The sequence below is a fragment of the Pseudochaenichthys georgianus genome, chromosome 22, assembly GCF_902827115.2.
Source record: "Pseudochaenichthys georgianus chromosome 22, fPseGeo1.2, whole genome shotgun sequence".
Taxonomy (NCBI): Eukaryota; Metazoa; Chordata; class Actinopteri; order Perciformes; family Channichthyidae; genus Pseudochaenichthys; species Pseudochaenichthys georgianus.
The window spans coordinates 916358-935847 of NC_047524.1; the positions used below are offsets into that span (position 1 = coordinate 916358).

Consider the following 19490-nt stretch of genomic DNA (forward strand, 5'->3'; position numbering starts at 1 on the left):
CCCTCCTCCTCCTCCCTTTCTCCCTCCCTCTCTCCTTCCCGGACTGCGTCTCTGTTGCACTTCCTTCCCCGAACAGCCATGAGAGCAGCGCTTTCTGTTTTGATTTTCTCTTTGGTTACCACACTTTACTGTGAGCTCTGTATCATTTCATTTCCCTCTTCCCCTTCAATCGATATCCCACACTGACTACAGCATCATTATTTATTTAACACCCTGACTAAACTCAGTTACAGTTAGTGGGTTGTTTCTAAGCATACTGTAGTGGCCCAAAAATATTTGACAACATCTTTAAAATGTCATATTGATATCAGATATATACAGAGCCTGTCTCTGATTGGCTGAAACACCAACCAGATCATTGCAGCATTACCCAGAATCCCCTCTGTTTCAGCCCTGTTTCCAAAGTGCTGATTCTCTGTCTGTTACTTCAGATGAAAACAAGGAGCCCCTCCCCACGCCCCTCTGAGAGACATTTGGTTACAAAGAACTCAATGGAGCTCTAGAGGAGATTCAGGTGATAAGGGGGGGGGGGGGGGGGTACCTTGGTTGCTGATTGGCTAATGGCTACACGAGACAACACATCGTTATGACATCATCAAGTGTCCAAAATCTGATCAGATCATTTTCAGACAGGTTTTTATAGAAATGGATCAAAAAGAGAGAGAATCTTTGTTCCTGAAACTTTCAGAGTCTCTTTCCACAGAGAGGACACATGTTGATGTAGAAGAGACATGAAGAAGAGGGGACACATGTTGATGTAGAAGAGACATGAAGAAGAGGGGACACATGTTGATGTAGAAGAGACATGAAGAAGAGGGGACACATGTTGATGTAGAAGAGACATGAAGAAGAGGGGACACATGATGATGTAGAAGAGACATGAAGAAGAGGGGACACATGTTGATGTAGAAGAGACATGGAGAAGAGGAGACACATGTTGATGTAGAAGAGACATGAAGAAGAGGGGACACATGTTGATGTAGAAGAGACATGAAGAAGAGGGGACACATGTTGATGTAGAAGAGACATGAAGAAGAGGGGACACATGTTGATGTAGAAGAGACATGAAGAAGAGGGGACACATGTTGATGTAGAAGAGACATGGAGAAGAGGGGACCACATGTTGATGTAGAAGAGACATGAAGAAGAGGGGACACATGATGTAGAAGAGACATGAAGAAGAGGGGACACATGTTGATGTAGAAGAGACATGAAGAAGAGGGGACACATGTTGATGTAGAAGAGACATGAAGAAGAGGGGACACATGTTGATGTAGAAGAGACATGAAGAAGAGGGGACACATGTTGATGTAGAAGAGACATGGAGAAGAGGGGACACATGTTGATGTAGAAGAGACATGAAGAAGAGGGGACACATGTTGATGTAGAAGAGACATGGAGAAGAGGGGACACATGTTGATGTAGAAGAGACATGAAGAAGAGGGGACACATGTTGATGTAGAAGAGACATGAAGAAGAGGGGACACATGTTGATGTAGAAGAGACATGAAGAAGAGGGGACACATGTTGATGTAGAAGAGACATGAAGAAGAGGGGACACATGTTGATGTAGAAGAGACATGAAGAAGAGTGGACACATGTTGATGTAGAAGAGACATGAAGAAGAGGGGACACATGTTGATGTAGAAGAGACATGAAGAAGAGGGGACACATGTTGATGTAGAAGAGACATGAAGAAGAGGGGACACATGTTGATGTAGAAGAGACATGAAGAAGAGGGGACACATGTTGATGTAGAAGAGACATGAAGAAGAGGGGACACATGTTGATGTAGAAGAGACATGAAGAAGAGGGGACACATGTTGATGTAGAAGAGACATGGAGAAGAGGGGACACATGTTGATGTAGAAGAGACATGGAGAAGAGGGGACACATGTTGATGTAGAAGAGACATGAAGAAGAGGGGACACATGTTGATGTAGAAGAGACATGAAGAAGAGGGGACACATGATGATGTAGAAGAGACATGAAGAAGAGGGGACACATGTTGATGTAGAAGAGACATGGAGAAGAGGGGACACATGTTGATGTAGAAGAGACATGAAGAAGAGGGGACACATGTTGATGTAGAAGAGACATGGAGAAGAGGGGACACATGTTGATGTAGAAGAGACATGGAGAAGAGGGGACACATGTTGATGTAGAAGAGACATGGAGAAGAGGGGACACATGTTGATGTAGAAGAGACATGGAGAAGAGGGGACACGTGTTGATGTAGAAGAGACATGAAGAAGAGGGGACACATGTTGATGTAGAAGAGACATGGAGAAGAGGGGACACATGTTGATGTAGAAGAGACATGGAGAAGAGGGGACACATGTTGATGTAGAAGAGACATGGAGAAGAGGGGACACATGTTGATGTAGAAGAGACATGGAGAAGAGGGGACACGTGTTGATGTAGAAGAGACATGAAGAAGAGGGGACACATGTTGATGTAGAAGAGACATGGAGAAGAGGGGACACATGTTGATGTAGAAGAGACATGGAGAAGAGGGGACACATGTTGATGTAGAAGAGACATGGAGAAGAGGGGACACATGTTGATGTAGAAGAGACATGGAGAAGAGGGGACACGTGTTGATGTAGAAGAGACATGAAGAAGAGGGGACACATGTTGATGTAGAAGAGACATGAAGAAGAGGGGACACATGTTGATGTAGAAGAGACATGGAGAAGAGGGGACACATGTTGATGTAGAAGAGACATGAAAAGGTGGATTTTGCAGAATAGGTCCCCTTTAAGTCTTCAGGAATGTAGTTCTTGAAATCCTAATATTTTTGTTTTAAACACCAAAAACCCCCGAATTGGACATACTTCGCAGAAAGACGGTTATATGTTATGGTCACAAATATATTTTTCTAAGCTGGCTATAGCGCCATAAATTCTTCTACTGCAACCCTAGCATTGGTTACGCAGCTCACACATATAGTATAGTCCTCCAAAAAGGTTGGTCGAAATCCCCTAAATTGGATAAGACCAAGCCCCTCCCCCTCATGTTCTTAGAAATTGTAAAAACACAATGATTGGTTTCATTGCAAAAAGGAAAACAAATGTGCATTTAATATGCGTTACTGTGTGCCCAGACAACCCAAATGTGATCTGATTGTGACCTATAACTGTATATAGGTTTAATTATGCTCTGTAAGGTGTCCTTGGGAGCTTTGAAAGGCGCCCATAAATAAAATGCATTATTATTATTATATACATTTGACACCATAATCCCACATTTTCGCTAGTTTCAAAATGTCTGCAAACCTATGCATTAGACATACTTTGTAATGCAAACGTAAATACCCACATTTTGTGAAGCACCCTTCGAATATGCCAATTCATAAAATGCCACATTTAGTTTTGTGTTCCTCCGAAAACGTTTGTTTACGGAGCAAAAACAACATTAGCCGATATCCGATATCCTCATCCAATATAATCCCAATATATGTATCCCCTACATCTTTGTGATAAAACATTAAAGGACATTATAATCCCAAAATAAGGTCATGAGTTCAAAGGGCTGATGCCAGCGACAATTGTGTGGTGAAGACATTTATTGTTCTAAAAAAAACTGTGATCAATAATTCAATTAATGCCTGGCTGTAACATCAACAATGCACAATTACACTTCAGCTCAGATATCAACATCTCATAAGAAACAATGTTATGATTCTCAGGATTCAAGTTAAGCGTAAAAAAAGCAATTTCACAGCTAATCTGAAGAGATGAAAATTCACAGACAACTGGGGGGGGGGGGGGGGGGGGGTGCAAGTACTAGTGAGGGTAACTTCCATCATTTTTGGGTCATTTTCTAAATATAATAGTCAGAAATTGTACACCATCAACATCCCTCTGTTCAGAAGTCCATATGGCAGCAATACAAGCTCTGAGTCCATCAAACCAGAGCGGCTTTCCCATCAGCTGATCGTGGCTGAGACGTTATCGGACAACGATGACATAACGATTTAAAAAAAAAAAAAAAGTGATGCTGACTCAAACAAACCATGACATCAGCTGATTCTCACAGGAAGTTCATTTCGAGATGCTCAGAACTTGTGCTCCGCGACAAATATCGTCACGCGAATGATGGAGCTGCCTCTGAAGTTGATGACGTTGTTCACCGTGACCATCTCCAGGTCCAGAACCACCTCCCGAGGACCCGAGATGGGCCGGGACAGAACCAGCGTGGCGCTCACGTTACTGGTTTGCTGCGGAATAAAGAAAGGAGAAGAATGTGAGGAATGGACCACAGGAAGCCGACGTGACAGCTGCAGGAGGCGTCGGGGACTTGTCTTATCATGTATACGTGTCTCTACTTTAAAGAGTCCTCTCCTGCTGAAGTTCAGGTGTATGTCAGTATGTAGTGTCTCTACTTTAAAGAGTCCTCTCCTGCTGAAGTTCAGGTGTATGTCAGTATGTAGTGTCTCTACTTTAAAGAGTCCTCTCATGCTGATGTCCAGGTGTATATCAGTATGTAGTCACTACTTTAAAGAGTCCTCTCCTGCTGATGTTCAGGTGTATATCAGTATGTAGTGTCTCTACTTTAAAGAGTTCTCTCCTGCTGATGTTCAGGTGTATATCAGTATGTAGTGTCTCTACTTTAAAGAGTCCTCTCCTGCTGATGTTCAGGTGTATATCAGTGTGTAGTGTCTCTACTTTAAAGAGTCCTCTCTTGATGATGTCCAGGTGTATATCAGTATGTAGTGTTTCTACTTTAAAGAGTCCTCTCCTGCTGATGTTCAGGTGTATATCAGTGTGTAGTGTCTCTACTTTAAAGAGTCCTCTCTTGATGATGTCCAGGTGTATATCAGTATGTAGTGTCTCTACTTTAAAGAGTCCTCTCCTGCTGATCTTCAGGTGTATATCAGTATGTAGTGTCTCTACTTTAAAGAGTCCTCTCCTGCTGATCTTCAGGTGTATATCAGTATGTAGTGTCTCTACTTTAAAGAGTCCTCTCCTGCTGATCTTCAGGTGTATATCAGTATGTAGTGTCTCTACTTTAAAGAGTCCTCTCCTGCTGATCTTCAGGTGTATATCAGTATGTAGTGTCTCTACTTTAAAGAGTCCTCTCCTGCTGATCTTCAGGTGTATATCAGTATGTAGTGTCTCTACTTTAAAGAGTCCTCTCCTGCTGATCTTCAGGTGTATATCAGTATGTAGTGCAAATGTGCAATAAAGGGTAATTTCCTTTGTAAAAACTCAATGTATCGACAGAGAGTCTTATTACTTCAAAACCCACCTGTATCTTTAAGTATTTATTTATTAAGACAATCTGTACCCCCCTAATATATAAACACACTTATTGCTCCATCTACTGGCAGCACAATGCACTGAAGAGTCAGGTGACTAATATTTTACGTTTTCTTTGCACTCATTTTCCCAACAGATATATGTAATAACCTGATTTATAAAAAGCAGGGATGTTGTTGATTTGCATAAAGGGAGAAAGTACAGGTGATTAACGTTCACATGTCTCAGTCCTTTAGACATCATCTTTGGGTTTTTCACACCTATGCTTTTCTTACATGTCAATATGCGTACTATAGAAAAAGGTGTGATGTTACAGATACATATTTACTGTTTCTATTACATTTTTTCAGACTTACACGTATAACAAAGTGCTCAAAACTGAATTTAGGGAGGAAAAAAAAATGTTTTTGTTGCAAATTTACAATAGGAAACTTTTTAAAATGAAAACCTGCATGTTTTTTCATTAATAAACGTCAGAGATGGATCAGACCTTTAACTTTAAACACATGAATGCATCAATAATGATCCACTTACATAATATATAATTCTGATAAAAGCCTGCATTTGGATTACTTTCAATTGTACTACTTTCCGATACTTCTGAATACAGGATTTGTACTTATGAGTATTTCTACACTGTGGTGTTACTATTTTAGTAAGTACAACATCAGATTACTTTTTCCTGCACTGCATGTAAGTTCCTGTAATGTACATGACAGATGTATATGTACGCAACATGTTTTACTCTAGAGGACGTGAAGTCTGTTTTTATTCCTTTATAAATCCTAGGGGTGGGGAAATAATCGATACAGCATAGTATCGCGACTGCGTGGTGATATTGTATCGATACACGGACGCCAAGATATGTTATTATAAACTAATCATATTGCAAATCCAAATTAAAAATGTTGGTAACAATTGTTTTTTTCAATCCACTACAGCACATGTGTCAAACTCGAGGCCCGGGGGCCAAATCAGGGCCGTGGTGGATTTAATTTCGGCCCGCAGGATAATTTCTAATTCCTATTAGATCTGGCCCGTCGGTATATTGCACCTTCACTCCATCCTGAGGGTCTCCTCCGCTCAGAGCCTGACCCCAAACATGGATGACCTTGCACCCTGATGAGACGCCAAGTATCTGAACTAGCATCTCAGAGCAGCACACTGAGTTCAATGGATGCTTCCTTCTGCACTTTCTCTCACGACAACAGGGCATGTTTGGTTTCTCTTTGAGGGGAATAGTTTTGTTGAAGCTGTTGTTGGCCTGTGGGGAAATGTACTCATAAGAAATGACTCTGGAGAAGCTGCAGATAGAGCCATGAGAAATGAATGCAACTGATTATTTAATGTTGTTTTTATAGGCAATAATTTAAGCTTTGTTAGTTCCAGGTTTAATATGTGCAATAAGTTCATTTAATAAGTTCTGCAATAAACATTGAACCAGTCCGGCCCTCCACTAGCACCCATTTTTTTTATTTTGGCCCACTGTGTGTTTGAGTTTGACCCCCTGGTCTAGATGGGGCTGAGCTTTTTGTTGTGGTCATGGGTAAAGTCAGTGAGAATGGCAGGAAGTTAAAGTCACAGTGTCAGCGGAGAAAGAAATCAGAAATGCGCCGGTCGCGTTTAAATCAAAGATATCAATCAATATATCGTATCGCAATACTTAGCATATCGTAGAATCACAATGCTATCGTATCGCGGCTTAAAGGTCACCTGTTAGGCAAAATCCACTTCTCCATGTCTCTTCTACATCAACATGTGTCCCCTCTTCTTCATGTCTCTTCTACATCAACATGTGTCCCCTCTTCTTCATGTCTCTTCTACATCAACATGTGTCCCCTCTTCTTCATGTCTCTTCTACATCAACATGTGTCCCCTCTTCTTCATGTCTCTTCTACATCAGCATGTGTCCCCTCTTCTTCATGTCTCTTCTACATCAACATGTGTCCCCTCTTCTTCATGTCTCTTCTACATCAACATGTGTCCCCTCTTCTTCATGTCTCTTCTACATCAACATGTGTCCCCTCTTCTTCATGTCTCTTCTACATCAACATGTGTCCCCTCTTCTCCATGTCTCTTCTACATCAACATGTGTCCCCTCTTCTTCATCAACATGTGTCCCCTCTTCTTCATGTCTCTTCTACATCAACACCTGTCCCCTCTTCTTCATGTCTCTTCTACATCAACATGTGTCCCCTCTTCTTCATGTCTCTTCTACATCAACACCTGTCCCCTCTTCTTCATGTCTCTTCTACATCAACATGTGTCCCCTCTTCTTCATGTCTCTTCTACATCAACATGTGCCCCCTCTTCTTCATGTCTCTTCTACATCAATCTGTTTGGTGCTTCAGCCAATCAGAGACAGGCTCTGTATATACCTGAGACCTGGGATGTATTGATGAAAACAGTACACTAGGGGACCTTTAAGTATCGTGATAGTATCGTATCGTGGGGAGCCTGGAGTACTCACCCTCATGTAGAACTCGCGGCCGTCGTTGCCCGACTTGATCTGGAAGATGTAGAAGGCGCCGGGGTAGCGCGTGGTGGCCTGCATCTGGAAGATATCTGCAGGCACAGCGCGCCCCGGAGAGAGGTCCATGTGTCGGTACAGAATAGTGAAGGGTTGGTCTCTGCAGGCAGGGTTCTCCGCAGAACACATGCACTGACTGCAGGGAGAACACAAACATTCATATTAACACAAACATAAGAAGGTACATTTTAAATTATCGAGAATAATAAATACAATTTAATAAAAAGATGTATATAAAAATAGGTGGTTAAAATAAAATGTGCAATACAACATAAAATAAAGAAAATTATTTAAAAATGAGAAGGACATGAAAACATGTGCAAAAATTTATTAAAACAAAAGAATACAATTTTTTAAATGTCAAATAAAATAAAAAACAATATTTAATTAAACATTAGAAGGTAAATAGATGCAGTTGAATATACAATTCAAATATTAATATACAAATAGGTAGTTATTATAAAAATGTGTAATAAAAAACTAAAGCAAAACATTTATTAAAACAAAGGAATTCAAAAATAAAAAGGTCAAATAAACAAAAAAATTAAATGAAATAGAACAACAATATTTAAATAAAATTATAAGTTAAAATGAGCAAAAAAACGAATAAAACACAAATACACTATGTATATACATATATATATATATATATGTACACATTAAAGGTAAAATGTGCGCGAAAATAAAAAGGAATACAAATATTTTACAAACGTTACAAGATAAAGTAGGCGTCAAAATGTGAAAACTATAAATATAAAAATATGTATATTAAAATAGTTGCAGTGGTGTTTTAGTACAGCAAAAAAGATGCTGAAGTGAACCGTTAAAGAGGGTCAAAGAAGTCCAGTTTTTCCCAATGGAAAACATATGTACATTGTTGGTGTTTACTGACTTGCAAAGTGTACACACAGACGCTCTGGGTAATTAAATAAACTGATGTTATCGAATGTAACGATATGAAATACTCACTTGTCACCGACTTCAATGTAGGGCGGCTGACACTGAAGAGGGTCCAGGCATGTGTAGCCTCCCTGGAAATTGAAACATACTTGTTCTGTTGTACAGGTGTTGTTACCAGTGTCACATTCATTGATATCTTTAAAATCAAACACACGACAAAAATCAGATCAAAATCAGTTAAATCATCATCATCATCATCATCATCATCATCATCATCATCATCATCATCATCATCATCATCATCATCATCATCATCGAAAACCATTTTTTTAAAGTATCAAAAATACAGTAAGTACCCCGAAAAATAATGCTAACAATTTAAAGTCAACACATGATAATAATGACAATTGTTTTTAACATTAGCTGGTGTCAAAATAGACCGATAAACATGCCAACAATATCTTTATCGAGTCTAAATTCTTGCTTTATTTTCATTAAATACATTCATTTAAGTATTGCAGGTGCAAATGTAATATTCTGAAGCAAATAAAAACACATCTTAGTTGACAGTTCACAAATATTCTGAGCAAAGATAACAGGATAAAACTATATTTAAATGTTTCTTAATTCACAATACACAACAAGACTAGCTTTATTCTTCATGTTTCTATTCATCGACAGCGACACTGCATTTAAACGGCTGCAAATTGACAATTATTGAGGATATATTCAGATGTCTTCTGTCCTGAGTGCGTTTACCTTCACAGCTCCTGCCGTCCTCGAACACGTAGTATCCGGGCGGACAGAGGCAGTAGAACGATCCGGGCGTGTTCGCACAATTGTGCTGACACAGAAAGTCTGAGAACTCGCACTCATTCAGGTCTGCAGGGAGTCAGAGAAGATCCAGAGAAGTCAGAGAAATACTGGGAGAGCGTATGAGGCAATCAGTTAAGTAAAGTAACTAAGTGCATTTACTCAAGAACTGGACTTAAGTACAATTTTGAGGTACTTTACATGAGTATTTCCATTTCATGCTACTCTGTACTTCTTCTCCTTGACAGTTCAGAGGTAAATGGTGTACTTATACTCCACTACATGTATTTAATACCTTTAGTTACTTTACAGATGTGGATGAATGATGTGAAATATAATCAAGTGTTGAATCAGACTTTAGTTCCACCTGGAGTAAACCCACCAGCTACCCTGCAGTCTACAAAGTACTTCAGACTAGCTGCACCTTTACCAGCTTTGAGAACACTTTCATGATCAATCATTATAAAACATATCATATATATTATTCTGAAATGGACCAATCTGCACAACGACTACTTTTACTGTCGCCACTTTCACTATATTTTGATGAGAATACTTTTCTACTTTCACTTGAGGAACATTTTGAATGCAGGACTTTTACTGTAACAGAGTATTCCTACACTCTGGTACTTCTACTTTTACTCAAGTACAAGATCTGAGTACTTCTACGTTTACTCAAGTACAAGATCTGAGTACTTCTACTTTTACTCAAGTACAAGATCTGAGTACTTCTACTTTTACTCAAGTACAAGATCTGAGTACTTCTACTCAAGTACAAGATCTGAGTACTTCTACTGTTACTCAAGTACAATATCTAAGTACTTCTACTGTTACTCAAGTACAATATCTAAGTACTTCTACTTCTACTCAAGTACAAGATCTGAGTACTTCTACTATTACTCAAGTACAAGATCTGAGTAATTCTACTTTTACTCAAGTACAAGATCTGAGTACTTCTACTTTTACTCAAGTACAAGATCTGAGTACTTCTACTTCTACTCAAGTACAAGATCTGAGTACTTCTACTTCTACTCAAGTACAAGATCTGAGTACTTCTACTTTTACTCAAGTACAAGATCTGAGTACTTCTACTCAAGTACAAGATCTGAGTACTTCTACTCAAGTACAAGATCTGAGTACTTCTACTCAAGTACAAGATCTGAGTACTTCTACTGTTACTCAAGTACAAGATCTAAGTACTTCTACTTCTACTCAAGTACAAGATCTGAGTACTTCTACTTTTACTCAAGTACAAGATCTGAGTACTTCTACTTCTAGTCAAGTACAAGATCTGAGTACTTCTACTTCTACTCAAGTACAAGATCTGAGTACTTCTACTATTACTCAAGTACAAGATCTGAGTACTTCTACTTCTACTCAAGTACAAGCCCTGAGTACGTCTACTTTTACTCAAGTACAAGCCCTGAGTACTTCTACTTGTACTCAAGTACACGCCGTGAGTACTTCTCCCCCCTCTGAACACAACCCACTAATGGCTGCTGTAACCCATTAGATCAGAAGGAGCTGTTCTCACCTTTGCAGGTGATTCCGTCCACGGCCAGTTCGAAGCCCTCGTCACAGTTACACATGAAGGATCCGTACGAGTTCAAGCAGCCGTGACTGCAGGGCTCTTCCTCACACTCGTCCACATCTGCGGGGACAACACAGTGTTTAATAAAAAGCCTAAATCTAATAACAGGATGGTCTGAATTGGTACTTAATATGTAAACAACTTCTAGCCCCATCAAAGCCACTTCTAAAGGAGAGAGATAATCAGTTTAGATACACACTCAAGTCGAACTCTAATGTTTAGAGTGAGTGAGTGAGTGAGTGAGTGAGTGAGTGAGTGAGTGAGTGAGTGAGTGAGTGAGTGAGTGAGTGAGTGAGTGAGTGTGTGTGTGTGTGTGTGTGTGTGTTGTGTGTGTACCTTGACAGGTCCTGCTGTCGGTGTTCAGGAGGAATCCGGTGTTACAGGAGCAGGAGTACGAGCCCGGGACGTTAGCACACAGCTGCTGGCAGTAACCATAGCGACATTCATCAATATCTAGACAAACAGAAGTAGAGAAAAACTGGTTATAAATCAAGATATATATATATTATATCTTATATATTTTTATATATATATATAGATATATTTATTATTAAATTATTATTATTTATTTATATTTTTTTGAGTAAGTCTGTTTACTGGGAAATAATACAAATCTATCTCGCTTACATTTATTTTATTATCTTCATGATTTAATTAGGTAAAAACTCTGCTCAGCTACTTAGCTGTACACACCACAAGAGGGCGCTGTCCTAAAGCTTTAGTAGTGTAGGTTGTATTTTATAAAAGTACACACTTGGCTACTGTCTCATTTGTTTTCAGTATTTATACGAAAGCGTAATGGACCACTTTTGCACCTGAACATCAGCAGGAGAGGACTCTTTAAAGTAGAGACACCACATACTGATATACACCTGAACATCAGCAGGAGAGGACTCTTTAAAGTAGAGACACCACATACTGATATACACCTGAACATCAGCAGGAGAGGACTCTTTAAAGTAGAGACACTACATACTGATACACACCTGACCATCAGCAGGAGAGGACTCTTTAAAGTAGAGACACTACATACTGATATACACCTGAACATCAGCAGGAGAGGACTCTTTAAAGTAGAGACACTACATACTGATATACACCTGAACATCAGCAGGAGAGGACTCTTTAAAGTAGAGATGCAACATACTGATATACACCTGAACATCAGCAGGAGAGGACTCTTTAAAGTAGAGACACCACATACTGATATACAGCTGAACATCAGCAGGAGAGAACTCTTTAAAGTAGAGACACTACATACTGATATACACCTGAACATCAGCAGGAGAGGACTCTTTAAAGTAGAGACACTACATACTGATATACACCTGAACATCAGCAGGAGAGGACTCTTTAAAGTAGAGACCCTACATACTGATATACACCTGAACATCAGCAGGAGAGGACTCTTTAAAGTAGAGACCCTACATACTGATATACACCTGAACATCAGCAGGAGAGGACTCTTTAAAGTAGAGACACCACATACTGATATACACCTGAACATCAGCAGGAGAGGACTCTTTAAAGTAGAGACACTACATACTGATATACACCTGAACATCAGCAGGAGAGGACTCTTTAAAGTAGAGACACTACATACTGATATACACCTGAACATCAGCAGGAGAGGACTCTTTAAAGTAGAGACACTACATACTGATATACACCTGAACATCAGCAGGAGAGGACTCTTTAAAGTAGAGACACTACATACTGATATACACCTGAACATCAGCAGGAGAGGACTCTTTAAAGTAGAGACACTACATACTGATATACACCTGAACATCAGCAGGAGAGGACTCTTTAAAGTAGAGACACCTACATACTGATATACACCTGAACATCAGCAGGAGAGACTCTTTAAAGTAGAGACACTACATACTGATATACACCTGAACATCAGCAGGAGAGGACTCTTTAAAGTAGAGACACTACATACTGATATACACCTGAACATCAGCAGGAGAGGACTCTTTAAAGTAGAGACACTACATACTGATATACACCTGAACATCAGCAGGAGAGGACTCTTTAAAGTAGAGACACTACATACTGATATACACCTGAACATCAGCAGGAGAGGACTCTTTAAAGTAGAGACACTACATACTGATATACACCTGAACATCAGCAGGAGAGGACTCTTTAAAGTAGAGACACTACATACTGATATACAGCCTGAACATCAGCAGGAGAGGACTCTTTAAAGTAGAGACACTACATACTGATATACACCTGAACATCAGCAGGAGAGGACTCTTTAAAGTAGAGACACTACATACTGATATACACCTGAACATCAGCAGGAGAGGACTCTTTAAAGTAGAGACACCACATACTGATATACACCTGAACATCAGCAGGAGAGGACTCTTTAAAGTAGAGACACCACATACTGATATACACCTGAACATCAGCAGGAGAGGACTCTTTAAAGTAGAGACCCTACATACTGATATACACCTGAACATCAGCAGGAGAGGACTCTTTAAAGTAGAGACCCTACATACTGATATACACCTGAACATCAGCAGGAGAGGACTCTTTAAAGTAGAGACCCTACATACTGATATACACCTGAACATCAGCAGGAGAGGACTCTTTAAAGTAGAGACCCTACATACTGATATACACCTGAACATCAGCAGGAGAGGACTCTTTAAAGTAGAGACACTACATAATGATATACACCTGAACATCAGCAAGAGAGGACTCTTTAAAGTAGAGACCCTACATACTGATAAACACCTGAACATCAGCAGGAGAGGACTCTTTAAAGTAGAGACACTACATACTGATAAACACCTGAACATCAGCAGGAGAGGACTCTTTAAAGTAGAGACACTACATACTGATAAACACCTGAACATCAGCAGGAGAGGACTCTTTAAAGTAGAGACACTACATACTGATAAACACCTGAACATCAGCAGGACATGCAATATAAATAAGTAGAACCACAGTGTTATGCTGCCGTCACTCACCCTGGCACTGCCCCCCAATGAGCCAGTATCCCTCCACGCAGGAGCAGGTGTACCCCCCCTCTGTGTTGATGCACACCTGGGTGGGGTTGCAGTGATGAGTGTTCGTCTCGCACTCGTCAATGTCTGAGGAATGAGAGGAGGAACACAGAGGGAGCGGTGTTATAAACTGTGGAACATATGACCAAGATGCATACGTCTGTTTTTACACTGTTGTTTTATCATTACACGATTGTATTTATAGTGGTTGCAACTTCAGTGGTTACTCACCTTTGTCTTAAACCTGGAATGGAATTGTCTGTATTAATAACCTTTTTTTTTTTTAAAAACACTTCAAACAAATCTTATCCGTCTCCATCTCCTCTGAAGCTTATCGGCTCTGTCAGCCCGAAGCTGGTGGGCAGCTCATGAAACGCTCTATATAAGGACTGAACTGAGGTGAGGTGAAGTGAAGTGAAGTGAAGTGAAGTGAAGTGAAGTGAAGTGAAGTGAAGTGAAGTGTGTGTGTGTGTGTGTGTGTGTGTGTGTGTGTATGTGTGTGTGTGTGTGTGTGTGTGTAAGGGTAACTGCCTGCAGGCCAGCTTATAGTCTTATAGTCTGTTTCCAGCTCATAGAGTCCGACTGTGAACCCTGAAATGTTGAGCACCCCAAAGTTTTATGTTTAGAAATGTATACCGGTCCCCAGAACATAGAAACTTCCGGATGCTAACTTGCACATGTTGGACAATTTGCACATTTGCAGGTTATTGAGGATGGTGAATTCCTTTAACCAGAAGCAGGCCATATTTGTAGTCCTAAGGGGCTGATTTAAGTTGTAGGGGACTCTGGATCATTAGGATTGGACAGATTTCTTATGCATTTGAAAGAATATTGTCAACAGTCGAGGTGATAATTGTCATCTTGTGCTCTCTATATCCAATGGTCGCCACACGGCTCATGGTAGTCAGAATCTGACCATTGAGACTACAAATATGGCCACTTTTTTGGAACGTAGCTTATGATAATTGTGCAGCAAAGTTATGATCCGGTAGTTTCTATGTGCTGGGGACTCGTACTATACATTTCTAACATAAAACGTTGGGGTACTCAACATTTCTGGGTTTAACAGTGCTGCTAGCAACTAGACGTTTATCCAAACCGCCCCCTCCTTAAAAGGGCCGGTGGTCCAAGTTGGCACACAGGTCAGCCCCCCCCCAACAGACGTTATCAGCTGCCTGTCCAAACACAAAGCGGGGCCCCCACCTACTTCCCCCCCCCCCCCCCCGATGCTTTCTTCTGCAGAGATCGGTGACTTCATGGTCTGAGAACCATCAACAGAGTGGGTCGTATCCTCATAAGGAAATATTCTGATGGCTGTTATGATGAATTGTGTGAGGAATTCAGAGTGTAATCGGAGAAATCGTTAATCTGCAGCAAAAACAACTGGAAGGTGATGCTGTATTGAAATGTTAACAAAGGGTGGTGAGAGCCTGGCTGTCGGAGACTTTTGACTCAGATTGTGTGGACTTTCTCCATGCCTGCAGCTTACTGGCATGCGTTTTAGGAATGTATGAAACCCTGAAAAGCAGAGTTAGTATCAGTAGGAATGGATGGACTGCTACTGGGCACAGGGGTCCTACCGGTTAGGGACACACATATGCAAACTGATCACAGAGACACACAATTATCCAAATAGGACATTATACATCCAAAACGATGCAAATTCAACAAAAGAAAGACACAAAAAGACGTTGGAAATCAAAAAGAGATGCAACACAACTACAGAGACCTGGTTCGAAGATCCAGGAATCAGCTCAGAAAGGGATCAGACTAAAACACACCATAATTCAATTTGAGTTTTTAGCACCATCAGAACACTGCTGCATTACTGACACCGATGGAGCGTGGTGCCATTAACTGGAACACAAAGCTGTGGTTGTTGCAAGTTCAGACGGGAAGTCACAGTCTGTGTAATTTCTGCCCCACAGCAGCATCAATCAACAACCCATTACATCACCACACACACTCTCACACACACACACACAGAGGCTGGCCTGTTCTCCAGGCACAGATTTGGCAACACATGACTTCATGTTTTGACACGTTGACGGTGTAGTTTACCCAAACAAGGCTGCGAGCAGAGAAACACTCCATGTTTGTGCATGAGCTTGACTCCAAGGAAATGAAAACCGAACTATATGTGTACATGTTTCCACTCAGTCACGGCTGGTTTATCCCCAAAAAGACTTTAAGGCGACAACAGCTTGTCCCGGCTGGATACTGTGATGTTTTTGCGCCAGCTGGGGGGGAAATTAAGACATTTATTGTGTGTCTGACAGCTGAAATATGTTGCGAAATTCAACAGAAATAATCTGAAGTTTCGTCAGTTTGAGGCGCTGAAGGCCCCCCAGATGTGGCGCTGCAGCGAGCATCAAACATCTGTCTGTGAGATGTGATGGATGGATGCATGCATTCCAAACAAAGTTCAACTATAATCTAATGATTTACACACAAATCTCTGGACTCTATCATGTTTCCCTTTGTCATCACGCGCATGTAGTTTAACTTTAAGATCTGATTAACAACAGGAAGTGGCAGATGTCTTTCTGTGAAAACATCCACAACTGCAGGAAAAGAGACAAGAAAGTGCAAACAGCTGCAGAAAAAGACACCATGTATTTGTGCATCCAGGGCCGTCCCTCCCTACAGGCCGATCACGCAGACTGCGCGGAGGGTGCCTCAACTGAGCCGAAAATGCGGCGCACCTATGCGGTGCAATTAGTGTGGCACGGCACGGTTTCTCCACTGCGAGGCTCCACTAGCACCCCCCTCTAAGACAATCAGTCCTTTGACACATGCCAGTTGTTAGCAGAGATGAATGTCCACTGCAAACTTCTCAGCTGGTTTCATTTAACAGTTTGAAGCCTATTGCGATGTGATATCAGAATGTGATTCGAGTCGTTCTACTTCTCATTTAAGTCCAAATGTGGCAAATCATGTCAAGACCTCGGCATTAACTTCTAAGCCAAATTCAGGTCTGAAGTCATCTGTTTTCTGAGTCAGTCGACATCTCTGTGTCATGTTGTATATTATTACACAGCGTTGATGAATACTCCATTCTGATTGGTCAATTTGGACATTTCACAGGTTGTTAATTTTCACTAACAGACCATTGTTAAGGACTGCTGCTAAGGAGAACAGACCGTTGACAGGAGAATAGGCTGTTGCTAAGGAGAACAGACTGCTGAGGAGAACAGACCGTTGCTATGGAGATAAGACTGTTGCTAAGGATAACAGACCGTTGCTAAGGATAACAGACCGTTGGTAAGTAGAACAGAGTGCTGCTAAGGAGAACAGACCGTTGCTATGGAGACAAGACTGTTGCTAAGGAAAACAGATTGTTACTATTGAGAACAGACCATTTCTAAGGAGAACAGACCGTTGCTAAGGAGAACGGACTGCTGAGGAGAACGGACTGCTGAGGAGAACAGGCCGTTGCTGAGGAGAACAGACCGTTGCTATGAAGAAAAGACTGTTGCTATGAAGAAAAGACTGTTGCTAAGGATAACAGACCGTTGCTAATGAAAACAGACTGCTAAAAAGAACAGGCTGCTGCTAAGGAGAACAGACCGTTGCTATGGAGAAAAGACTGTTGCTAAGGACAAAAGCTCCCTTTTAAGGAGAAAAGACCATTACTGAGGAGAACAGACCAAGGGACTATGTGCAGTCATATCAATCCACAGAAAGAAGTCAGGTAAATGTAACGTAGTTTTCAGAAGAAGAGTTCAGTTTCTCACCATGACAGGAGCCATCCTCTGCAGGAGAGTATCCCAGAATGCACTGCGCGGTGGACCTGACTCTGGGGTAGCTGGCCTCCACAGACCCGGCCGGGTCGGGGACGAAGGGCTCAGGAAACCCCAGAGATGTGTCAGGGTAGAGGGGCTCCGGCAGGGCGGGGGTCTCAGGTCTGAAGGGCTGGTTGTACAGATTCCTGGGGAGACACAGGTACCCTCCGTTCTGGTTCACACAGCGCATGTCTCCGCGGCAAACATCTGGCATGGAGCGGCACTCGTCCACATCTGGAACACAGAGAGTTTTGATGAAGCCATTCCTGCACTCACCACCTCACTCACTGCTATCTGCAGCTGGTGGGGGGCTTTCTGCTCCACTACAGTGGGATTGTACCGCAGATAAAGGTCTTAATGATAGGCACTGGAGGACAGCACATTTACTCAAGCACTGCACTTAAGAAAAATTATGAGGTATTTTACTAATATCTGCGACTTCATACTTCTACTCAACTTCAATTCAGAGGAAAATATTGTCTCAACAACATACACTTAGCCTACATACATTATTTTTTATGCATTACTTAATGGGGTTTGATCTTATGTAAAGAGTCTGTTGTTTTACTGATTGTATTTACCTGTTATTTGAAGTGAATTTTTGTTTTTAGGATGACTTTTAACATCTGTCCAGGGACTACAGACGAAAAATAGCCTGTTGGCTAACTCTGGCGCATTTACAGAAATGTCAATTAATGTGCACTGTCCCTGTCAAATAAATATATTAAAGAATTTAAAAAAAAAAAAAGGTTTTAAGACAACTTTATTGATACTGCATATACAAAGTCCCACCTCTCCCAGCGGCAACATTAAAGTGAACAACACATGAATGCATCAATGTTAATATTGCTATTAATGTGTGTACAATTACTATTAATAATATATATTATTCTGCATATTGAGTAGCAAGATGTACTCACCTAGGCACTGTCTCGACCCGCGATCATAGGCAAACCCTTCTGTGCAGGTCTGAGGAGAGATACATATGTTACAGTGCATGCATTTTCATCTTTATATTGAGACAGTTTAATCCGTTTCCTGGCGTCAATAAAACCACATTAAGAGATGGGAACACACTGAAGGAAAGGTGTTCATTACCTGTCCGTGTCCAGGCTGGACACAAAGCAGAATAAATACCAGAGCTGCCAACATCCTGCAAAGAGGGAAAGTATGTTAGCTCTTCTCAGAGAGGGCAGTAACTGTTTAAACACAAAGCAAACTGTTACGCAAAGAGAAGCTTACTGACCTTGCAGAGGAGCGAAACCTGAAGCCACGTCTTTCACAAAGCATCCTTCCTCAAAGGGGAAAAGAGTTTGACGACCCGTAAATCCTCCCCTAATCCCCTTTATGCTCTCACCACCCCCCCAACTATGCGCCTTTACGCGAAAAACCGACACCGGGGTCTCATGAACGGCAGCAGCTCCGGTGCACGGACTGAAAATCCGCAGGAATGCCTTCTTCAAAATGGACTGCGCTCCGCTCTCTGCTGCACATTATTTAGCAAAATGCAAATTGACCGGCCCCCTCCGAGCGCACACACACAACAGCTGGATTCAATCATGATGAGCCCCCCCCCCCCTC

At 41.2% G+C, this 19490-nt stretch overlaps 1 protein-coding gene across 1 annotated transcript; it reads right to left on the minus strand.

The window, feature by feature from the left end:
* Positions 1 to 3550: 3550 nt before the first annotated feature.
* fbln5 (fibulin 5) lies at positions 3551 to 19422 on the minus strand. The gene is made up of 11 exons (XM_034111500.2): positions 19156 to 19422; positions 19008 to 19062; positions 18830 to 18878; positions 17862 to 18143; positions 14089 to 14211; positions 11435 to 11551; positions 11042 to 11158; positions 9454 to 9576; positions 8764 to 8890; positions 7735 to 7930; positions 3551 to 4222 (listed from the first exon to the last, which is right to left on the minus strand). Exons 1-11 carry the CDS (start codon positions 19197 to 19199, stop codon positions 4061 to 4063), a joined length of 1395 nt encoding a protein of 464 aa, XP_033967391.1. The 5' UTR covers positions 19200 to 19422; the 3' UTR covers positions 3551 to 4060.
* Positions 19423 to 19490: the final 68 nt, after the last annotated feature.